Source organism: Brassica oleracea, chromosome C7 (assembly GCF_000695525.1).
Source record: "Brassica oleracea var. oleracea cultivar TO1000 chromosome C7, BOL, whole genome shotgun sequence".
In the NCBI taxonomy this organism is placed as follows: domain Eukaryota; kingdom Viridiplantae; phylum Streptophyta; class Magnoliopsida; order Brassicales; family Brassicaceae; genus Brassica; species Brassica oleracea.
Window position 1 is genome coordinate 20,274,509 of NC_027754.1, and position 22,729 is coordinate 20,297,237.

General features: G+C 37.7%; 6 protein-coding genes and 1 long non-coding RNA gene across 10 annotated transcripts in view; 2 read left to right on the forward strand and 5 right to left on the reverse strand.

Moving 5' to 3' along the window:
- Positions 1-1,526, reverse strand: part of LOC106302801 (probable protein phosphatase 2C 74) — a gene marked incomplete at its 5' end in the record, with an annotated part of 1,885 nt that extends 359 nt beyond the window's left edge. Inside the window, 5 exons of the mRNA XM_013739229.1 lie at positions 5-62; positions 186-409; positions 580-697; positions 799-1,170; positions 1,437-1,526. Coding sequence (XP_013594683.1) covers positions 5-62; positions 186-409; positions 580-697; positions 799-1,170; positions 1,437-1,526 — 862 coding nt within the window. The remainder of the gene's footprint in view (positions 1-4; positions 63-185; positions 410-579; positions 698-798; positions 1,171-1,436) is intronic.
- A 3,092-nt stretch (positions 1,527-4,618) lies between these two features.
- LOC106304579 lies at positions 4,619-6,285 on the reverse strand. Of its 3 annotated transcripts, none has more exons than XR_001262773.1 (5): positions 5,899-6,285; positions 5,560-5,706; positions 5,331-5,478; positions 5,157-5,253; positions 4,619-4,769 (listed from the first exon to the last, which is right to left on the reverse strand). It is a non-coding gene; the product is annotated as an uncharacterized LOC106304579 (long non-coding RNA). The 3 variants fall into 3 exon arrangements; XR_001262774.1 differs by having other exon boundaries at positions 5,560-5,612; positions 5,899-6,284; XR_001262772.1 differs by lacking the exon at positions 5,899-6,285 and having other exon boundaries at positions 5,560-5,892.
- Positions 6,286-12,458: 6,173 nt separating this feature from the next.
- On the forward strand, positions 12,459-13,007 carry LOC106302802. Its single transcript, XM_013739230.1, has one exon. The coding sequence runs from the start codon at positions 12,459-12,461 to the stop codon at positions 13,005-13,007; it is 549 nt and encodes a 182-aa protein (XP_013594684.1).
- Positions 13,008-13,505: 498 nt separating this feature from the next.
- Positions 13,506-14,733, forward strand: LOC106306754. Its single transcript, XM_013743486.1, has one exon. It carries the CDS (start codon positions 13,568-13,570, stop codon positions 14,684-14,686), a length of 1,119 nt encoding a protein of 372 aa, XP_013598940.1. The 5' UTR covers positions 13,506-13,567; the 3' UTR covers positions 14,687-14,733.
- A 144-nt stretch (positions 14,734-14,877) lies between these two features.
- On the reverse strand, positions 14,878-19,879 carry LOC106306756 (spermidine synthase 1-like). 2 transcript variants are annotated; one of them, XM_013743489.1, is made up of 9 exons: positions 19,623-19,877; positions 19,453-19,529; positions 19,253-19,375; positions 15,880-15,984; positions 15,721-15,793; positions 15,567-15,638; positions 15,296-15,491; positions 15,081-15,204; positions 14,878-14,978 (listed from the first exon to the last, which is right to left on the reverse strand). In XM_013743489.1, exons 4-9 carry the CDS (start codon positions 15,907-15,909, stop codon positions 14,913-14,915), a joined length of 561 nt encoding a protein of 186 aa, XP_013598943.1. In that variant the 5' UTR covers positions 15,910-15,984; positions 19,253-19,375; positions 19,453-19,529; positions 19,623-19,877; the 3' UTR covers positions 14,878-14,912. The 2 variants fall into 2 exon arrangements, with proteins under 2 accessions (XP_013598943.1, XP_013598942.1); XM_013743488.1 differs by having other exon boundaries at positions 15,721-15,984; positions 19,623-19,879.
- Positions 19,244-19,779, reverse strand: LOC106302803 (spermidine synthase 1-like). Its single transcript, XM_013739231.1, has 3 exons — positions 19,623-19,779; positions 19,453-19,529; positions 19,244-19,375 (listed from the first exon to the last, which is right to left on the reverse strand). Exons 1-3 carry the CDS (start codon positions 19,777-19,779, stop codon positions 19,244-19,246), a joined length of 366 nt encoding a protein of 121 aa, XP_013594685.1.
- Positions 19,880-20,974: 1,095 nt separating the features above from the next.
- LOC106306755 (spermidine synthase 1-like) overlaps positions 20,975-22,729 on the reverse strand; it is a 2,683-nt gene continuing 928 nt past the window's right edge. The window contains exons 4-9 of the mRNA XM_013743487.1: positions 22,171-22,275; positions 21,979-22,051; positions 21,827-21,898; positions 21,543-21,738; positions 21,342-21,465; positions 20,975-21,254 (exon numbers count right to left, since the gene is read on the reverse strand). Coding sequence (XP_013598941.1) covers positions 21,189-21,254; positions 21,342-21,465; positions 21,543-21,738; positions 21,827-21,898; positions 21,979-22,051; positions 22,171-22,275 — 636 coding nt within the window. The 3' untranslated portion in view covers positions 20,975-21,188. The remainder of the gene's footprint in view (positions 21,255-21,341; positions 21,466-21,542; positions 21,739-21,826; positions 21,899-21,978; positions 22,052-22,170; positions 22,276-22,729) is intronic.

A 22,729-nucleotide genomic window follows, 5' to 3' on the forward strand; every position in this document is an offset into this window, starting at 1 on the left:
CAACGTGTTGGTGCTTTCGCTACAATCTCCACAACTTCTTCATTCGTGAATACATCCCATATCTAGCAAAGTTTCAAGAACACACTTAAGAGACTAAATAGTTTTGTACCTCTATTATATGCATTTATTCAGAACTATTGGACTTTTTACTAATACTATTTCATTGACAGTGTGATATCTCTTACCCAATCAGTTGCCAAGACAACAAATTCATATTTCTCAGTGAGGCGTCGGTAGGACACGTCAGGCACAGAAATAAGACCAAAGTCCTTAAGGCAAAAATCTTCAAAAGCACGCGCCATGGCCAGACCAGGTGAGTTGTGGTTAGGAAGCCAGAGGCGGGCAACTCCTGGTTCATCCCGGAGAGCAAATATACGTCCTCTGCATCTCTTTATCCTTGCTGCTTCAGCTGGTAACATCAAAACTCCCAACTTTAATTGATAAAAACCAAATTATCTTCTCAAATGCTTAAAAGCTAAAACTAAAGTTTCCTCACAGTAGTTCCGTAAGAAGAACTTAAGGATGATGAAACTGGTTATAAAAACCTTTGTGAAGAGGAAGATGTAGTAGTAAAATAACCTGGAACATCTGGTTTGAGATCTTCAGTTAACTGAAAAGGAACAAGTTTATTCTCTTTATTCCTCGTACCCAATACTGCTCTTGAATCCCCAATGTTTCCAACAACAAGATGTTGACCCTAAACAAAATAACCCAAAGAACAAAAGAAAATACAAATGAAAAGGACTTTTCGCAACAAAACTCAGACACAACATGAGAATATTTGGTCCAACTATCTACCTGCTTAACCATAGTAACTGCAGTAGTACCACTACAAAAGCAATCAACATCCACTTGCATCTTCAATTCCTTGTCCATGAATCTGTAGGCTTTAACAATCGAGGTCAACAGCATCTGAACCATATCCTGATCCTTGTTGTAGACTCGGGATTCACCATTAGCAGATATTTGCACAAGGCTGTCAGAGGTCATTCTGTCAGCAGTGTTGAGGCTGATCTCTTTAAAAACCTCTTCGCATGAGAGATAGGACTCCAAGTGAGAGCCTAATTTGAGCGGAAGCAAATTCCTGACTCTCTTTGCGATAACGTGACCGTAAGGACCATGTCCATCAAATACACCACAAAATACAGTGTCCTCCATTGACCCAAAATTCTGAAACATTTCAAAAAAAAATCAAATATTCATCTGAGTGACACTAAGCCTATACAACTTATTAAAAAGATAAAACTTCAAAAAGTTATATATTTGACAATTAAACCAATGGTCCTTGGAGTAAAACATTTGATGGCATACTTTTAGAAAGTAAATGAAGATAGTTATATAGAACTTACAGCAATAAGAACTATATTGAAGTAATACATTTAATGAGAATGTACACATACTAATTAACAAAATTGGTTTTAACAGAACAAACGCACCTCCCAGACAATCATGGCGTCCTGGTTAGGACATTTCTTGCCCTGTTGGGAGAAGAGAGACGCATGATCGGTAGAGTCATTCAAGAATTTGCATTATAAGACCTTTGTTTTCTGTATATATACAGTCGATCTATTTCTCATATTAACGACGCACAATAATTTACATAATAAATAAATCAAACGCTTAAAGAAAGATATTAAATGTGTATTGTCAATAAGTGATTTGCATATTTAATGATTTCAACTTGCGCAAGTAATCCATATTAGAAAGGTAAGTTATTAAAAACAAATTTTGTCAATAAGTTATTTGCATATTCAATAATTTCAACTTGCGCAAGTAATCCATATTAGAAATGTAAGTTACTAAAAACAAACAACCAAATTAGAAACATTAAAATATTTTCTAAGCAAATGTAATTAATATGATATCAACATGCGCAAGTTTACTGTTTGAATAATAAGGAAAATTTTTAATATTTGTCTTAGTTCTAAATCTTGCCCAAGGCTAAATTAAATCGATAATTATCCCCCTAGCTATATATGAGCTTAACGAAATCGACAATAGTTTTTGGCTTGTCTACATAAGCGATTGATTAAAATAAATGAAAAATAAAATTCAAAAAAATCGACCAATAGAATTATAACAATTTTCCTGAGAAGCTCTATATTAATGTCATGTCAGCATAAATCACTAAAATGAATTCTCTTTTAATATATAGGGGATAAGTAATTTAATAAAATGAAAAGAAAAGAAAATACAGATTACCGATCCTTAACTAACGTGTTTTGTGACCGATTATTAGAAGGGTTTTTCACCCACGTATCAGCACACGAGGAAAAGTAGAATGTTTTTGTATTTTCTTTTCTCACATTATTTTATTTTGTGTCTCTCGTGTTCTTCGAACGAAGGGTTGAAATCGAAACCGACTGCATGGTTCACCAAATCGTCGTCTCTGCTACACTCATCTCTGTCGATGGCTCGATTCGTAATAACCCATGCAGAATCGCCCCATCGGATTTCTTCGATCCAGCTTCTTCCCACCCGTAACCCTTAAAAACAAACTCCTCGGATCCTCCGAACTCTTCACAGATTCTGAAAACACTTTTTCTTTTACAAAAAAAAAGTAAACCAATTTCAAACTTTTCCTCTGTTTCGTCTCTCACTCTCTTCATATGAAAAAAAAACTCTGTGCTGTTAGCAAATCTCAAAAGGGTTTCTTGCTCCAGTGTAAAGGATCCGAATTTATAGCTCTAAGCACAATTTTATTTCTTTTTGCAGTAACTTTTTGTTATGATAATGATGTGTTTGGATTTGATATAACTGTATAATGCTGATGATGGGGTCTAGTTTCTTTATGATCATGATTCTTGCTGCTCGCGTCATGCCATTGTAATTGTGAAGAAACGATAAAGTGTTCATTTTCCGGTTTAAAGTTTGTTGCTTTTATCAATGACTAGTAATTTTTGGTTCATCAGTGAGTTTTGTGTATGATGGTATTTTTGGTTTTGATATAATTGTATAATGCTGATGATGATGATGATTGGGTTTATTTTCTTTAGGATGATCTTCGTATCTCTCATCATCCCATTGTCATCGTGTAAACGATATAAAGTGTTTTGTTTTTGAGTCTAAAGTTTGTTGTTTTAATTAATGGGTAGAGATTTTTTTGGTGCAGGAAAGAGTTTTGTTGGTGATGATGGATGAATCAAATGAGATCATCCTGCAGAAATCAAAGAGATTGACATATGTTTTGTGGAACTACTTTGAACGGGTGAGAAAGGCTGATGTCTGCTATGCTGTTTGCATTCAGAGCAACAAGAAACTCAGCGGTTCCAGCAACAGTGGGACGAGTCATCTCCGGAACCATCTCATGCGTTGTCTCAAAAGAACCAACCATGACATTTCTTGTCAACATCTTTAAGGGCATTTCTGGTGAATCCTTGGAGATCGTGTGTTCTGCTTGGCCAGATAACATAGAGATATCCAAGCTCTGCATCCGTAAAGGCACCCACAGTTCGCCGTCTTCTTACGGTGGACCAGAGTTTGAGTACGCTGGCTTGACTCTTTTCTTTAACATAACAAAAATGAGATATATGATTACTATGTAAACATGGAGTTATTGTGTTTGGTTATTACACTAATATGATTGTGAAATTTGAGTTTGGAATTCACTAATATGATTTGATTGAAAGCTCGTTGATAGTCTAAACTCTAAAGATAAGAAGTTGTGTGTTTTCATGATTGTTAATGATAATGCAACATGATATGAGCTAGATGCAGTTTAAGTTTGATGCGCTGTGTGCTTTGATCACTTGGTTATGATCATGTTTGTGTAAAAGTTACTTTCTTTTGCTTTCGTTCTTGGCATTGTAATTGATACTGCTATGTTTTCATTATTTTCCAATGTAGTTTTCACTTTTCCAAGCTTATCATTGTAATTGATACTGCTCTGTTACTTGTTCTTCTTATGGCTTATATAAATGCTTATGTTTGTGTCAGCTTGTGTTCTCTGTCTCATCTTGTTGGTATATAATAGAGTGTTCTTGTGTTCTCTGTCGCATCTTCTTGCCTTCGTTATTGGTGATATAAAAACTGTGGTTATTAATGTTCTTGTCTTGGTTTTGTAGGAGTGTAGCATTGTAGTCTTGTGATCTTCTCGTGTGTGGTAGTCACGGAAAAGCTTAGTCTCATGTTGTCTCAGTGGAGGAAGCTCAGTGTCACAGGAGTGAAACACACAATCTCTGTCTCATGTCAATTTTCTTTGTATTCTTGTAGGGACTGAAGCTTGTATTGTTGTAGTCACGGAAGAAGAAAAGATTGTGTTGTTTTCTTCTTTGTATTCTTATTTTTTTTTAAGAACTCCAAAATAGGAAACTACCATTGGAGACCTAAAATTAAAGCAGCCTTTGACTAAGGTTCTTAATTAGTTTTAATTAATAAAATAATGAATAAGAAACCCAAATGGGTTTATGGGTTAATCAGAGCATGATTATCCGGGGTTCTTAGTGGGTTTCTTAGTGCGTGGACCCCCACAAAACCCTTAAGGATCGGTTACAAAAACTACTAATTAAGAATCGATTTTAGTGAGTTTCTTACACTGTTCGCGGGCCCCACTGACACGTGGCGGTCTGCGATTGATTTGCTTTTTAATTTTTTTTTTTTTTTTTTAATCATGGCCTCATGCTCTTAGTATTGAGTTCTTAAAACAAAGACAAGACTACAATGTCCTACTCCATGAATTTCATGACACACAAAGCCAAGACTACAATGAATCTACTCCGTGACCTGCAAAATGAATCTACTTCGTTACCTGCAATGACCTACTTCGTGACCTGCAAAATAATAACAGCACATGAGACTGTCAACATGAAACATAACCATAATAAGCAGCACATGAGACTGGTCAAAATAATAATGCAAAAACATGAAAACATGAGAAGAAGACGGGGTTTACAGCAAAACGAATACATAACCGGTTTCAATAAAACATGAGACTGTCAACATTAAATATAACCATTACAAACCTAACAAGCGTCGAAAGAAAAAGTGAAGTTACAAATCTTAGGTCTTTGAATATATAAAATTGGTTTAACGAAGCAAGAAACAGAGAAAAGTAGCTATTTTGATTCCAGAAGAACTTTACTCAATTACACAACTTTAGCAATCAATTTCGTCAGCTCAATCAAGAGAAGCATTGAGGAGAAGAGAGGAATCTTTACATGAAGGAGGTGCCAGCAATCCTACGCTCAGCTTCTCTGACACACTCCAAGACAAGAGGCTTCCCATTATCATCACGATATAGTATACCTTTTGCTTCTGCGAACAAAGAAAACATGAAAGAAGACTCTTAACACAAGTGTAAGGGAAGTAAGAGAGTGATTCTTAATCCTCACCTCTGGTTTATGGCCAACATTAAAGAGAAGGCATGAACGGAGCCTGAAGAACTCGTAGCAATCAATATATCAGGTAGCTGTGTGGACGGTCCAAAAGAGAGTGTGAGTATATTGTTGATGGGTATGTCCCCCTCCTGAAACTATATGACTGCAAACACAAGAAAAAAATTTAAGAATCTGTAGAAAGACAAAATGTGTTATGTATACCAAAAAGCAACTGTTCATTCACCTTAGTTGATTCAGAAACAAGATGGACTCGGATCAGAGTTCCTTGCTCAGATGCTGTAGCAATATACATTCCATTTGAAGAAAGGGCAAACAAGTGCAAGTAGATCAGAGCTATACAACATCTCAACAACAACAAAAGCTCCAGCAGCTATATACCAACATCAAACAAATCAAACAACTTCAACACATATATCATCCTATGCCAATTACACTAGATTTTGACCGAGCCTAATGTCTGCATTACAAGGATCACACTTTCGAATAACAAAACCAAGTTTCTTTCAAACCCATCATCCTAATCGCTCTGAGATTCAATACGAAAGTTCAAAGCCAAACATACCAGAGATAACATCGCTTCACCTGCCGCCGAAGAAACCGACGACGATGACTCAGACCCGCCGCCGCGACCTGATCCAAACCCTATCGCACCAAGCTAATACGTCAAAGCTCCACCGGCGACCCAGAATCCGAACCGATGGAGATAACATCGCTTCACCTGCCGTCGACGCGGGAAGACGAAGGGTCATCTTCGCGAGGGTCAGATGGTGATGTGAAGGAGGAGATGGCGAGTTCGAGGTCCCAGCGTGAGCTCGGAGGATCTCGGTGCATAGATCGGTGAAGAAGGAGAGGAGATGACTTTCGAGAGAGAGAGAAAGAAACTGGAGAGTGTGACACGCGTCCCCACAAGATCCGTCTTTTCTGGACCTAAATTAAGCGACGTTGCTTAACTTTTTTTTTTTTTTTTTAAAATCTAAAAACACTAAATACTGGGATCAAGAGACCCCGATAATGATGGTCTAACAGTTTCACACCTAACTTATATGCACTACTATCTGCGATTAAGTTTTGATCGGTTCTTTTTATATTATAAGAGAAACAAGAATAAGTGTTGAGCAAGGCCAGTCTCTTAGCAAGTGCCTCACAGCACCACCAGCAATGGTATCTCAAAAGATATCTCAGCATTAACTAGATTAAAAAATAGAAAAGGAGGAGAAAAGAGAATAAGACGCTTCTGCGGGAAGAAATATTTTGTACATGGGAAGAAACTTCTTGATGTGCTGTCACGTTTTCATTGTATTAAATTTTCTTTTAACATTTAATCATTTAATTTAATTAATGAGAAATTCTTTTGGATACCTCTTCGCTAATGCTGCTCTTACACAATCATTGACCCCTGTATTTTAACTGGGGTTCTTAGATTCAGATAAAAGACGGTTCTTAATTTTTTTAAGATTTTAACTAAGAAAAGTTAAGAACCGTCTCTTAAATAAGAGATATAAGAGCCGTCTTTTAGCTGAAAAATATAAAAAAACAAAAAAATATCAAATCATAAGTTAATAATTCTGGCTCAGGCCGAGGTTAATCATGCCCTTAGATAGTGTGTTTAGAACTTCAGTTATAATGTTCTCAACAATATTTATTATACCAAATATTAAAAGAATATTTTTATTATAGTAATTTAATTAGAAATATGTAATATTATTAATTGTTTCTAATTTAAATTAAAAATATGAATATCATGCTACTTTTATTTTTATTGTTATTTTCACATTATTAAACATTAAAATATAATTCATATTTTTTTATTTTTAGTTAATAATATATCTAAATGTGTATTAAAAATTACACCAAATTATAATAAAATAAATTTATTTTTCATTTTAAATGTATAAATATTTAACTAATATTTACATAAAATAAATAATTTAACTAAAATAAAATAAAAATATTTAAAATAAACACTACTTGAAACATAAAATAATCAAATTTTCCAAATAAATATAAAATTTAAATTTTGTAAATATAAATAATTAATTACATATAACTAATGTTATTAAATTATTAAAGCTGAAATTTAATATATAATATTATTTCCTTTCCAACTAATAGCAATTCAATAAAGACAACTAATTTTGTTAAAGTTTATAATTTCTGTATAGAAAATTTAAATAGTATAATTTTTGTGAAGCAATTTCTTTTAAACATCTAGCAGAATAAAAAATATATTATTTTGGTATATAATTTGGTGTGATAGTTAGACTAAAAAATAATGTTACCAAATTTAGAATTACTTCAACACGAAACTTAATGAAGTCAAGAAGTCAAAGTCGATGAAGGACAGCGACCATTTGTTTAATCGAAGACTAACTATTACAGATCTTTGATCTTCTTTCTTCGTCTACTTCTACGTGACCTCCACAACATCCATTCACGTGATGCTTTTTTACTTGGGTTTGAGTCAACTGGCTCAAAGGTTTACTTGCGATCTGATAAAGTTTATGTATTGAAAAAAAAAGATGCGAAACGCACCGTCTCTGTGGGTGATTTTGTGGCGATTTCGAACTAGAGTTTCGAGGATGATTTCCGCAGCGCCGCCGGACTCGCCAGGCTCTCAGGAGAGGGTTGTGGGTGCTAAGGAGGTTGTCGATGAGGGTTCTACGGTGGGGAAGTCAGATTTATCAGCAGTTTCGAAGAAGAAGGTCCCGAGTTGGGTCGATGTTGCGCAGGATAAGAAAGTTCTGAAGAAGTATGATGTGGAGGTCTCTAATAAGGATGGTTTGCACTCAGTGATGATTCCGGATGATGCTTTAAAGAGTTAGACTCCGCTATGGGAGGACTTTGTGGTCGGGAAGTTCCTTGACATATCTCCTCACGTGGCGAAGGTTCACATGGTCTTGAATAAGATATGGAAATACGGCGATGCTTCTATGAAGGTGGAGGTCTTTGAAGTTAATGCAACAACTATGAGGTTTCGAGTCTCAAGCCCGAAGGCGGAGGAAAAGATTCTAAAAAGGAGCATGTGGAATATTGTTGGAGTTCCAATGGTTGTCACGAAATGGACTCCGCGAGCAGAGGAAGAGAAGCAGGAGGAAGAGGCAATTCCAATGTGGGTGCATCTACAAGGGGTTCCTCTTCACATGTACTCATGGGAGGGTCTCAGTTTTATAACAAGCGTTGTGGGGTTCCCAGACAGGTTGCATCCGGAGACTGTTGCTTGCACCAATTTGGAAGTCGCCAAAGTCTTTGCTAAAGTGGATATTTCGAAGCCTCTGCCCAAAGAGATCAATTTTACAAAGAATGGTAAAGAGTTTGTGGTGGGTTTCCACTTCCCCTGGCTCCCATCTAGGTGTAAGCTATGTGACAAGTGGGGTCATACAACAGAGGTGTGTGTGTTGCAAGGGAAAGAAGTGAACCTTCCTCCCAAAGACACAACCAAAGGGGCTGAAGTGAGCTTGAAACCTCCACACACGCACAATAGCGATGTGGAAGTTCAGGTGGAGAATTTGGAAATATCTAAGGGGGATGAGATACTGGAAGTAGAAGAGACACAACAGGAGGAAGAGAATGCAGATACTGGGGATGATGAAGTTGGGGGAGAGACAAACTGGGCGCTAGTATCTCCAACAAAGGTTGGACGCTCCCCAGTGAGAACACCTTGTCAATTAGAGGATCTTCATATATATGTGTCCAAGTTTGCAGTTCTTAGTGTTGAGGAGGAACAAGAGGAGGGGGACATCTCGGAAAAGGGCCAAGTGCTTCCTATAGTGAGTATTCCTGACAGTGAGAGGGGCATGGTTGGGAACGTGGAGGGTCTCGCTCAACAATCTCAAGCAGATCAGGAGTGTGAGGCGAAAGAGACAGGTACAAAGCGTAAACAGAGTACTGTAAAGGGGATAAAAGAGAAGAAGGCTAAGTCACATGATATTAATCCTTTGGCAATGAGCACAAGGTCTTCCTCTCGCCATCTTTAATTATGTCGAGTTTCTTCTGGAATGTGTGTGGTTTTAACAAACGCTTGAAGCATTCAGTGGTTAAGGATTGGTTAAGTAATAAAGATTTAAAGTTTGGGTGTATTTTGGAGACAAGAGTAAAGGAAATAAAGGCGGGAAGAATTTTAGGCTCTGCTTTCAGTGGTTGGTCTACTATGGCATATTACGAGCACAGCCAGGGAGGTAGAATTTGGCTACTATGGAGAAATACGGTTCGCATGACTCCGGTATATAAAACTGATCAGTTGATCACATGTGCGGTTGCTCTTCCAGGAGAGGAGGAGTTTTTCTGTTCTTTCGTATATGCCAGTAATCAGGCTGAAGAAAGGAAAAACTTGTGGGAAGATCTATGTCACCATCACAACTCTCCACTTTTTCAAAGCAAAGCGTGGATAGTTATGGGTGATTTTAATGAAATTTTAGAGGGAGGGGAACATTCAGAGTTTGACAGTATGGCTAGAGTGTCTAGTGGGATGCGAGATTTCCAAAGAATGACTCTACATTGCAATCTCTCGGACATGGCGTTCCAGGGGCCGTTATTCATGTGGTGCAATAAGAGGGAGCACGGGTTGGTGTGTAAGAAGCTTGACAGGGTCCTAATAAATGACAAGGCGCTTCATAGATTCACCAACGCTTATTCTATTTTTGAGCCATGAGGCTGTTCCGACCACTTGCGATATAGAGTTCAAGTTTTGCAAGATTTGGAGAAGATAAAGCGACCGTTTAAATAATTAAACGCGATAGGTAAACTACCTAAGTTCATACCAATGGTCAAGGAGTATTGGGACTCAACGGAGAAGTTGTTCCTGTCTACCTCTGCTATGTATAGGTTCTCAAAAAAGCTCAAGAATCTTAAGCCCCTGATCAAAGAGTTAGGTAGAGAGAAGTTGGGTAATCTATCTATCAGAGCACATGAAGCACACGTTACTTTATGTGAGAAGCAGAAAATCACTCTAGTTAACCCAACCAGTGAGGCAATTCGGGAAGAGGGTGAAGCGTATGAGAAGTGGTTGCATGTGGCTGAGCTTGAGGAAAACTTTCTAAAACAGAAGTCTAAACTGCACTGGTTAGATGTGGGTGATCAGAACAACACGACCTGCCATAACTCGATCAAGACTAGGCAGGCTCAAAACTCAATGAGGGAGATAAGATGTCATGATGGAAGAATTGTTAAAAAACATTCGGAGATTAAATGGGAAGCAGAGAGGTTCTTCTCATAAATGTTAAACAAAGTTCCTGTGGCGTTTCAGGGAGCTACAGAGTAGGAGCTAAGAGACCTCCTGGATTTTGAATGCTCCACTGAAGATTGTAGGCTTCTAGAGGCTGAAGTCTACGAGGAGGAGATCCGTAGAGTTTTGTTCTCCATGCCATCAAACAAATCACCGGGGCCCGATGGTTTCCCCTGTGAATTCTTCAAGACAACATGGCCAATAATAGCTTCGGATTTTACTACAGCAGTCCAGTCGGTCTTCAAACTGGGGTTCCTTCCGAAAGGTATCAACTCCACAATCTTAGCGCTGGTTCCAAAAAAGACTGATGCGCAGGAGATGAAGGATTTTAGGCCCATAGCGTGTTGTAATGTGCTATACAAAGTGGTGTCTAAAATTCTTGCTAACCGTCTGAAAATTATTTTACCGAAGGTTATTGTGGAAAACCAGTTTGCGTTTGTGAAAGGTAGACTCATGATGGAAAACGTGTTGTTAGCTTCTGAGTTAGTAAAAGACTACCACAAGGACACGACCTCCCCCCGGTGTGCTATGAAAATTGACATCTCGAAGGCATTCGACTCGGTCCAATGGTCCTTTTCTGCTGAACAGTCTAAGGGCTTTGGGGTTTCCGGCAAGATTCATCCATTGGATCACGCTCTGTATTGCCTCTCCGTCCTTTTCAGTTCAAGTTAACGGGGATATTGCAGGCTATTTCCAAAGTGCTAGGGGGCTGAGACAGGGCTGCTCGCTATCACCCTAATTATTCGTCGTCTGCATGAATGTTCTATCTCTAAAGCTCGATAAGACCGCAAGAGAGAACAGATTCAGACTTCATCCCCGATGTCAGTCTCTTTCTCTCACTCACTTATGTTTTGCCAACGATCTAATGGTGTTTGTAGAAGCTTATGTTTTGCCGACGATCTAATGGTGTTTGTAGAAGGCTCAAAGGAGTCCATAGAAGGTGCACTTATGGTCTTTGATGAATTCTCAAGTTGGTCGGGCCTATCTATAAGTTTAGAGAAGTCCACGATCTATATGGCTGGTATAGTCGAAGAGGAGAGACACAGAATATTGAGAAACTTCCCTCTCGCTGTGGGGGATCTCCCGGTTCGCTACTTGGGCTTACCCTTGATGACTCAAGCCATGAAAAGACCGGATTATTTGCCACTTATAAAAAGGATCAGAGGGAGAATTAGCACTTGGACGAGCCGGTTTCTCTCCTATGCTGGAAGATTGCTTCTGATTAAATCAGTGCTAATGAGTACTGTATACTTCTGGGCAGGGGCTTTCAGACTCCCGAGTCAATGCATAAAGGAATTTGAACAACTATGTTCAGCTTTTCTCTGGTCAGGTCCGGAGCTGAAGAGTACTGGAGAAAAAATGGCTTGGCAGGATGTGTGCAAGCCAATAAACGAAGGAGGTTTGGGGATTCGAGCACTAAAAGAAGTAAATATTGTCTATGGCTTGAAACTCATTTGGAGAATGTTGGTGGGTGATTCGTTGTGGGGGAAATGGATTAAATCTAATCTGCTTAAGAAGAAGAGCTTTTGGGAAGTGAGTGGTAACACGCAGAGGGGCTTTTGGATTTGGCGGAAGATGCTAAAACTGAGGGCAGTAGCAAAGACCTTCAACATGAAGGAGGTGGGCAATGGGCGTCATACTTTCTTTTGGTATGACAAGTGGTGTGATTTTGGAGTTCTGGCTGAGATGCTTGGAGATAGAGGAATCATAGATATGGGTATTCGAAGGGAAGCAACGGTGGAAGAGGTTTTAAATAATCATCGGAGGAGAAGGAGGCATAGGAGAGCTTCTCTCCAAGATATTGAAAAGGAGCTGAGTATAATCTCTGAGAAGCAGAGTATTTCAGAGATGGATAAAGACCTGTGGCGCTAGTCCTCGGGGTTCAAGCAAAAATCTCTACCATGGAGACTTGGCAGCTGATAAGAGAGACGGGGTTGAAGTGTGACTGGGGAAGAATGGTCTGGTTCTCCCAAGCTACGCTGAAATTCGCTTTCATAACCTGGATTGCTTTCAAAGATAGACTTGCAACTATGGATCGCATCTCTCGTTGGAGTCAAGGAGTTGACACTACATGTGTACTCTGCAAGAATGCTCCGAAAACGAGAAGCCACCTCTTCTTTGAATGTGCTTTTTCCTCTCAGATTTGGGAGCAGCTCACTAAAGGGTTATTGCGCAATTCCTACTCCACCTCAAGTGAGGCTATAATACGATTGATCTCAGGTAGCATGGAGAATAAGAAGCGTTTCTGCATCAGTTATGCTCTTCAAGTGGCCATGTATTCCTTGTGGAGAGAACGGAATAAGCGGCGTCATGGAGAACCATCTATGCCACTGCCTGTTATGCTCAAGCTCATCGATAAGACCATCCGAAATAAGCTCAGTTTGGTGCAGGGGAGAAAAGTTAAGGGACTTGAAGAAGTGCTGCAGTTCTGGTTTAGTACAAGACTGTAAAAACCCTAGGTAGTTTAGGAGTTCTGAAAATTGTAAAGAGATAGGAGTTGTCTCTCATAAACAATATTTCACTTGATGTACAAAGGTTTTTCGGTGAATAAATTTAGTATTCATTCAAAAGAAAAAAAAAACAAAGGTTTACTTGCACCGAGGTTTGCATGAGAACGAATTGTAGCCGGACTAGTGGACCAAGTCAACGCAGTAAAACGACCATTAATTACATAGCCGCTTCTTCTTTGACAATTTGTGACCGTCCATCTTCTTCTTTGCTGAGGAAGAACAAAACTTCAAAAAAAAAAAGAACAAAACTTCAAAAAGAGCAAAGAGCAAAGAAGCTACTTGTGGCTAAGTGATCGTCAATTAAAAAAGGAGTGGTACATAAGTTTTTCGTTTAATAAATCCCAACGACCATTCAAAAATTACATAGATGAAGTCAATAAGTCAAAGTCAATGAAAGACAACGACCATACATTTAATCGAAGACTAACTATTACATATCTTTGATCTTCTTTCTTCTACTGCCAACAAAAAAAAAAACGAGTGCTTCATAATCAACAGAGATGAAGATGGACAAGAAGCTTAGTGTCTTTGAGCTACTAAAACGAGCTGTGAAGCTACTCTTGAGCAACATCAATCTTGCACTCATCGTCTTCCTCTGTTCTCTTCCATTGTTCTGTTTCTTGATCTTCTTTGAGCTCTCCCTCCAAACAACCCTCTCTTTCACTTACCAATTCCTCTCCAAACAAGTCAACGTTGAGAAGGATTTGCCGGAGAATGATCTGTTTCTCCAAACCACCACCAACTATCTCACTTACCAATCTCTTTACCAACAACGTAATATTTGGGAGGACTTGTCCGAAAACGATCTGATTCCATGGCTGATCAAGACATCTCTTCTCTACTTCTTTCCCTACACCATTCTAGACCTCCTTACCACCACCACAATCATTGCAGCGTCTTCCACTGTTTACATGTCCAAGGAAGAACCGTTGGGGTTGATTGATCTGGTACATAGATCTATCAAGATATGTCAGAAGAGACTAGGAGGTTGTCTGGTCACATCTCTTTATGTTCTTCTCTTGTCAACCTCTGTGTTCCTTTTCTTCCTTCCCTTTTTTCTTTTGTCTTTCTTCGGTGTCTTCTCACATTGGGCCGAAAAGTTAAACTTTGTTGGTATCATACACCAACCCCAAACCTTTCTCGACTTAGTACCGTTTCTGATCTATGCGATGGTGGTCCTTGTTCAGGCTACTCTCTTCATGTACCTGACTGCAAAGTTCATTAAGTGGAGCGCAGGATGGAACATGAGTTTGGTATTTTCTGTCTTAGAAGAAGAAGGAGAAGATGGTGAAGAAGGCGTATCTGGAAGCAATGCTTTGTCTCTTTCAGCTTGGTATCGAAAAGGACACGAGACGCGTGATGTCTGGATGATGTTGATGTTCTTGGTCTTTGCTCTAACGACGAGGATGCCGTGTTTATACTCAAAGTGCAGTTTAAGTTCAAGTGGGAACGGAGTGTTGTACACTGGTCTCTGTGTAGGTTTGATTTGTGTTGGGAATGTGGTTAAATGGTTGGCCTGTGTTGTACGTTACCATGATTGTAAAACTAGGCCTTTGAGAAAGAAGGCTGATGTAGAACAAGCTAAGCCTCCAGCTACTCAAGAGAGTTTCGCTGCCTGAGATCCCTCCAAAGGTTCTAGTCTTTAAATAAATGGTAAAGAGGCATAAAGAAATGAGACTTGTAGACAGGCTTTGATAATATGTAATGTGTACTGATGTTATTGTGGCTGAAAAAAAAAAAAGGTGGTCTGCATTTGTTGCGGTGGTCACAGAAACATGCTTGAAAACAAACAGAAAAGATTTTATTTTGATAAGTGCAACGATCCTATCCTCAATTCTCTCTCTTTCAAGACGCTTTTGACTCGATCACCTTCTTAGCGAAAGAAGGTAAGCAGAACACAGCTGAATGAATCTGAAACCGCAAATAATGAGAACATTAATTTGTTAAGAGGAATCAAGTGTCTAAACGCATGAAATGGTATATTGAGAGTTTTTTTTATATGTTTAGTTATACCTCAGCGTTGTAGAACTTCAAGGGTCCATTTGATTTGCTGGAGCTGTCATCAATAGGATTCACAGGGTTTTTGAAGTCGACATGAGGCCCTTCAGTTGAACAGAGCATGAACCCAATAACCCCACTGCAGAAAAAACCGTGAAATGATACACATTCAGGTTAAGTTATACTCACGAAGAGTAGAGACTGAATGTTAAAAAAGTCACGAAACATGCCTAGGGTATGTTGGGACGCTAGTCCAGGCATAGTTTACTGAACCCTTGAAGATGTCACGACAGTTGGAAACAATGTCTTCGATGATGTCCATGTGAAGCCACAAGCTTTCAGCCTGAGTGCACACAACTCCACCAGGACGAAGAGCTCTCGCCACAGATTGGAAGAAGGGTTTCTCAAAAAGCTCCTTTGCAGGACCTGACACACACCAGCATGCATAATCGAAGTTAAAGGTTGCTTGTTAATAACAAATCTGATGGAAGTAGTAGGTACCGATTGGGTCTGATGAGTCAACAATAACCGCATCATATGAACCTTCAATAGCATTCTTCAAGAAAGCAACACCTGCATTGATCCACCAAACGTAACAGTTAGAATAAACTGGATTTAGAAATGACAACATAAGTACATAGTGGTAGTATTGTACCATCACCAATGACGAGGTTCACGCGAGGATCATCGAATCTAATTGCTACATTAGGGAAAAACTGCTTAGAGACCTGAAGAGTCAAAATATGTGGAAACACATTAAACCAATATGTACTCATATGAATATTCGGTTACTAAACAGAGATTAAGCACTCACGTCGACCACCATTTTATCAATTTCACACATGTCAATCTGCTCAACAGAAGCATGGCGTGCAACTTCAGGCAGGACACCTCCACCTCCTCCTCAAATGACCAAGACCTATGAAATAACTAGAAGAGGATTGATCAGAATCTAACTAAAAGCAAAGTCAGAATGATTATCACTTTCCTTCATAATATTATTACCTAACTTTATTTCATTCTGTTGATCAAAAAAAAAAAACTGTAGTTCTCTAACTTTGCTAGAAGAGGACGTGAGACAATGCACCTATTTTTTTGACAATGCACCTATTTTTTTCTTGTATATCGAAAAAGCTAAAGTGTTCATCATCATCTCTAGCCCTGGGCATTCAGTTCTCGGTTCTGGTTCCGGTTCGGTTTTTCGGTTCTAGAAGTTTAGGATCCGTTCGGATATTTAGAAAATTTGGTTCGGTTCCGGGGTGTGTTTTTCGGTTCTCGGGTTGGTTCGGTTAGTAAAGTTAGGAACCGACTAATATCCAAAATAATTTCAGATTCCATTCGGTTCCGATTCGGTTAATTTTGGTTAAAAAGTCTTAAAATTTGGATTTTTCAGATGAAATATAAAAATCGGGTTTTCGGATAAATATTTAGATAATTCACATAATTTAAAATTATTTGATTATTTTAAAACAAAATATAGTTAATATTTATAAATAATTAAATTATATTATAGAAAATTGGGTATCCATTTGGTTCTTGGTTCGGTTCGGTTATGGTTTGGTTCTAGTGATATAGGATATGCTCGGATATTTGGTAGGATCCAAATCCGAACCAAACCTCTATTTTTGATTCGGTTTGGTTCGGTTCTTTTGTTCCGGGTAAATGTGCCGAGGCCTAATCTCTATCTTTCTCTAGTAGATATTCCCCTTGTTCAAAAACGTGGCCGCCTAGCCGCTTAATCGTCCGCCTAGGCGGTAGTTGCAGACTGAACGTGGCGAAGAGGACCAACTCGGTGACTCTACGCGGGGTTGCAATTTTTTCATTACTCGCCCGCGTAATACTAAAACGCGGCGGAAAATAATAAAATCGGTTGATAAATGTCAGTTCAAACTCAATTAAAATCAAAGCCGAAGAAGGCTAGACACACACTTAACACGTCGTTGCTTTAATTGAGATTGATCTTCGATACCTGAAACCCTAATCGAAAAAGTGGAGACAAAATCAAGCGTTGAACTGAAGCGTGGAGATGAAATCAAACGTGGATTGAGAGTTAGAGACGAACTGATGCTGAATTAACTTCATCAACAGCCAACCTTCCTCTGTTTCACAAACTGGAGGTAATTTCGTTTCTATTCTTCGTAATAACCAATGTCACAATCGTTCAGTCATGTTGTAGGAGTTCTTAAAGATGAAAAAAAACCCATTTAGATTGTTGAGTTTTTATATTTTATGAGTTTTGTAAAACTGTTGTTGAGTTCTGAAAATTTTATGAGTATTACTGATTCTTACATGTGTTATCTCTTGTTTTAGGAGTTCTACAAGATGGAGGAAGAATCAGCTTAGGTTGTTTTACAAGTTTTGTTTGTATGGATAACTCACTTTAGGTTGTTAGTGAAGCTTTTTAACTTAGTTCTTAAACACTTGTTAAGTTCTGAAACTTTTTTAACCAATTTGATGTCTTTCTCTTCCTAGGTCACAGATTTTTAATTTTTTTGAACCTTAGTTTCACGTTTGATTGTATATTCATATGTAAAAAATTGATGTTTTTTGTTTGTCGTTGCAGGGGTACATTACAATATCTAACACATCTTCCCATTCGTGGTGATTACTTGATCTTCGACAACAAAGGATGAAAACCTTTTCTGTATGTTCTCAAGATCAAGACTATCTATTTTTGTTTATTCCATGAATTGGATGTAATGGATTACTATGTTTATCTATGAACGTTTTATATATATATATATATATAATATGTCTAAAAACTAGGTCCCGCGTATGCCCCGCTTAATCTCCGATTTTTCGGTAACTCGCTAGGCCCGGGGTTACCGCCCGCCTAGCGCCTAGCGTAGTTCCGAACAGGGGATATTCCTATCACCGCTCTGGAGTGTGATCTATTAATCATCTATGCCAGCTCAATTAGTTTCTATAAATTTCACATCCGAATCTGATAAAAAGAAGTTTGGTTACTCTGTATTTCTCTACAAGTAATTGATTAAGTCATCCTACTAAACCGGAGAAGAAAAACGTGAGCATACTAGTAGGCCCGGCTCAAACTTAGAACATACCATGTGCTAGAATGAAAAAAGAATCCCTAAAGTTTTGATGTCCATTTTAAGTCTTGTTAAGATAAAAAAAAAGAGTCTTGTTTAAATAACTAAGTCTCACGTGACATTTCTAACCATCACGTGGTTTTCAGCTTCCTTCTTCTAAAGAAAGACCAATCTTTTTCGGGTTCTTTTGTTTTTGACCGAGAAATAAGATTTTCCATAATTAGATTTTGGACCTTTTCTTATAAGAAAAACTACGCAAAATTTTAAGACCATGTGTTTTAATATAACCTTTCATTACATTATATTACAAAGCATGGTTCTTTGCTACGCCCATTGTTCAAAAAAGCGGCCGCCTCACCGCTTTTACGGCTGCATAAACGCTACACGGAGGACGAACGTAGCGATTATCATCGATTCGGTTGTCTCAAACAGTAACACGTTTATTTTCAACCAAGAACGTAGAATAAAGAAAAGCGGACGTTTAATCGTCTGAAGCCGCGTAATCAAACGCTAAATTCTTCCATGTCTGCTCCTTTCTCTGGCGTATTCCACAGCTCCCAAACGGACGATCCCCAGATTGTGAAATATTTTTCTTTTTGGTTTCTGTTATTGGAGCGTGTCTAAATGTAATTTAATGTCCGAAGCTCATTGAAGCTGAGTTCATGTGTTTGGGTAGAGAAAGCATGAATCGATTATGCAAATTATCAAATGATAAAAATGGTTGACGGCAGAAAGAAAAAGTTACAGAACTCAAAGTAGGTTTGGGAAAATGATGGAGCAAAATGTCATTTTTGTCCTTTACTTAAGTATAAGGAAAAAACCTGATATGGATAGCAATGCCTTTTATGCCATCCCAACACCTCTTGGAAGTAAAATCACTCACAAACCACTTCACCATGCAACATATTTTGACTAAGCTTAAAAATATATTGTATATATAACATAAATATAGCAATAATAGTCTTAAAACTAGGCTCCGATTAATCCCCGCGTAATTCCCGATTAATTGATTCGGCGCTAGGTCCGGGTTGAGCGCACGCGTTACGCCTAGCGTAGTTTCGAACAAGGGCTACACCTCAACTACTTAATTACAGTTCGCAAGAGATGTAATAAAGCAATAGTGTTTGATTAGTTAACCTTCTTTGGGTTAAGAATAGAGCACAAAGGAAGATGAGTGATCATTTCCTGATAAGCGCATTCGTCTCTCTCCGTAAGTTGGATTACTCCATCCAAAACCAACACTTTTCCATATGTCGCAGACTAAACCACAGAAACCAAACACACATATAAAGATGGTTAAAAATTTAAGCAAAAGTCATCGTTAATGACTGTGTTACCTGGAAAACAATGACATCCTGGTAATCTGATTTCCCTTGAAACAAAACTTTCTCAACTTTCAAAGAGTGTGCCTCTCCTGCATCATCACATCATCGAAAAAATTCAGCTACAAGAGGATGATGGTGAAAAGAAGGCTTCTTTTACAATAAAACAAGAAAGAGGAATAGACCTGGCCACATGGGACTCATCTCGGAGAACCACCCAGGAATCACAGATGAGAAACAAGCAGGCTCCTTCTTCTGATCTCCGTTAGCTGCGGTGTTGTCATCATCCTCTTCTCTCAGTTTATTATTCAAATCGGTAACCGAGGCTTCTGTGGAATCCATTGCTGCTGTTGTTCTGAACAAGAAACTCAGAGAGATAACGAAATGAGAGAGAGGGAACAAGGGTTTTGAAGGATTGTGTATTGATGTGAACTGAAGCGAAAGATATAAAGAAGAAGCAGGTGAAGTGGAGATTCGTTATCAATCTGTTTTTATATTTGTTTTATTACTTTGTTATTAGAGCCATCTCCTTTCACGTACTATCATAACAACTTGTTCCCAGAAGGAAGATAAAGAATACTTATAAAACCATTAACAGTGAGCATGTTGAAGTTTTTTAATTTAACAGTTTAATCAAAGCAATGGGGTAAATGGGGTAGTTGAATAATGCGAGAATGCAAGTGGATTATTTGGAATTGAAAATTTTCAACTTGTTGAAAGAAAAATATAGGTGAATTATTTGGATTGAAAGTTTTCAACTTGTTGAAAGTAAAACAAATGAATCATACATTGTCATACGTTCTATTCTCATTGGCTATTAATATTTTGTATTTTTATCTCCACTAATTTATCTAAATTCAATTATTTTAAAGTAAAACTTTTTATGAGGAAAGTAAAAATTATACCAAAATTTAACATTGTTTATAATTCATAAATTATAAATAGAAACTAGTCTGTTTTCATTTGGATATAAAATAAAAATGTTCTTTTTATTAAAAATATCAATAATAATTATATTAACACTTAAATTTTATGTTTCTTTTTTAACTACGAAATCCCGATAATTATAAATTTCCAAACTAATCGTCCAACCAACAGAAACTTTATCAAATTATTTTAAATTGTTTAACTTTTGTTATCTTGATTTTAAAACATATTTTTAATGATTATTATCTTTTACAAAACAAACATAAAATAACGATATTAGATAAAATATTGAGATAATGCGTTGAATTTTATTAAACATAATATTGTAAATATAAAATTTGAATGTATGTTAAATTAAAATGTAGAAAAGAATAAAATATGATGTAAAGAGTTAAAAAGGGTGTTAAATAACATTCACCTTGTACATTGTTTTAATAATCTTAATAATGACCTTTCACACCCTTCTCAATTCTTGCACATTCTATAACTTCAGATGTTTACTTTTCAAAAATAAACTTCAAATAAAATTTCTATTTCTATTAGCATTTTGGTTCTTATAATTACATATTACATTTATGATTCTTAAAATTTTGTTGTCTATCGTTTTAATGTTAAATTTTTTTCCATAAATATTTCAAATTTATTTTCATAAATTTAGTTACACATAAAATTAAATAAAATTTTTGATAAAATTTAAAATTTGTTAAAACTAGATTTAGTCAACAACAATAGTATGAGAAGATAAAAATATTTTGAGCTCTCCCTCTGAAAAAAGTTTTTATTTTGATAAACGCAACGATCCTCCAAACTACTTGAATCCCTTTTCAAGTGGCTTTTGACTCGATCACCTTCTTGGCAAAAGAAGGTAAGCAGAACGCAGCTGAATGAATCTGAAACCATGAAGATATGAGAATATACGCTATAAGAGGAATCAAGTGTCTAGACGCATGAAATGGTATATATAGTGAGAGTTTTACCTCAGCGTTGTAGAACTTCAAGGGTCCATTTGATTTGCTGGAGCTGTCATCAAGTGGGTTCACTGGGACTTTAAAGTCAACATGAGGTCCCTCTGTTGAACAAAGCATAAATCCAATAACCCCACTACAAACACATGAGATTCAGGTTATGTTATATCACCAAAACATGAGAGATTGAATAGTAAAGGTTACTAAACATGCCTAGGGTATGTTGGAACACTGGTCCACGCGTAGTTAACAGAACTCTTGAAGATGTCACGACAGTTGGAAGCAATGTCTTCGATGATGTCCATGTGAAGCCACAAGCTTTCAGCCTGAGTGCACACAACTCCACGAGGACGAAGAGCTCTCGCCGCAGATTGGAAGAAGGGTTTCTCAAAAAGCTCCTTTGCAGGACCTGACACACACACCAGCTCGAAGTTAAATGCTGCTTGTTAAATTTGTTCAACATAATCTAATTACTATCTGATGGTAGTAGTGGTTACCGATTGGAACTGATGAGTCAACAATAACCGCATCGTATGAACCTACAGCAGCATTGTTCAAGAAAGCAACACCTGCAATGATCCACCGCGTAACAGTTAGAATAAAGTGGATTTGGAAATGACAACATAAGTACATGGTAGCAGTTTCGTACCATCACCAATGACGAGGTTCACGCGAGGATCCTCGAATCCAATTGCTACATTAGGGAAAAACTGCTTAGAGACCTGAAGATTCCAAAGAAGGTAGAAACATGTTAAACTAAAATACACACAGCTGAACATTCGTTTAGTTATGAGCATTCATTGAAACAGAGATGGAGGAAAGCGTGTGAGCGAGGACTCACGTCGACCACCATCTTATCAATTTCACACATGTCAATATGCTCAACAGAAGCATGGCGTGCAACTTCACGCAGGACACCTCCATCTCCTCCCCCAATGACCAATACCTATGAAAGAACTAGAAGGAAAATGATTAGATACACACTCTAGCTATAAACAAAGCCAGTTAAAACACTTTCCTTCATATTATTATTATTATCCAATAAAGTAACTATTTTTTCTTTTACATATTTAAAAAAAAACTAAAATGTTCATCATCACCTATTTTTCTCAAGTGGGACATTCCTATCGACATTTTGGACTATGCCAGAACAATTTAGTTTCTTAAAGTTTCACATATGATTAAAAGGGGGAAGTCTGGTTACTCTATTTCTCCACAAGTAAGGCCATGATTAACGGCGGTTCCAGGGTGGGTTTTTAGAGGAAAAAGGTGGTGTGGGCCCCACAAAAAGGGGGAGACCGTTGTCTTCTGTCGTGAAATAAGAGACGTCTTTTGCACTGTTTCGCGGGCTCCACTGACACGTGGCGGCCCGCGATTGGTTTATTTTTTTTTTTTTTTTT

Coding starts and splice junctions, on each gene's coding strand:
- LOC106302802 (XM_013739230.1), top strand. CDS start 12,459: ATGGAGACTTGGCAGCTGATAAGAGAGACGGGGTTGAAGTGTGACTGG.
- LOC106306756 (XM_013743488.1), bottom strand. CDS start 15,841: ATGAGTACATATTGGTTTAATGTGTTTCCACATATTTTGACTCTTCAG. Junction 15,639..15,720: donor GAACCTCGTCATTGGTGATG/GTACAATACTAC, acceptor GGATCAATGCAG/GTGTTGCTTTCTTGAAGAAT. Junction 15,492..15,566: donor TGACTCATCAGACCCAATCG/GTACCTACTACT, acceptor GGTGTGTGTCAG/GTCCTGCAAAGGAGCTTTTT.
- LOC106306754 (XM_013743486.1), top strand. CDS start 13,568: ATGAAGATGGACAAGAAGCTTAGTGTCTTTGAGCTACTAAAACGAGCT.
- LOC106302803 (XM_013739231.1), bottom strand. CDS start 19,779: ATGGATTCCACAGAAGCCTCGGTTACCGATTTGAATAATAAACTGAGA. Junction 19,530..19,622: donor GATGAGTCCCATGTGGCCAG/GTCTATTCCTCT, acceptor GTGATGATGCAG/GAGAGGCACACTCTTTGAAA. Junction 19,376..19,452: donor AGGATGTCATTGTTTTCCAG/GTAACACAGTCA, acceptor TCTGTGGTTTAG/TCTGCGACATATGGAAAAGT.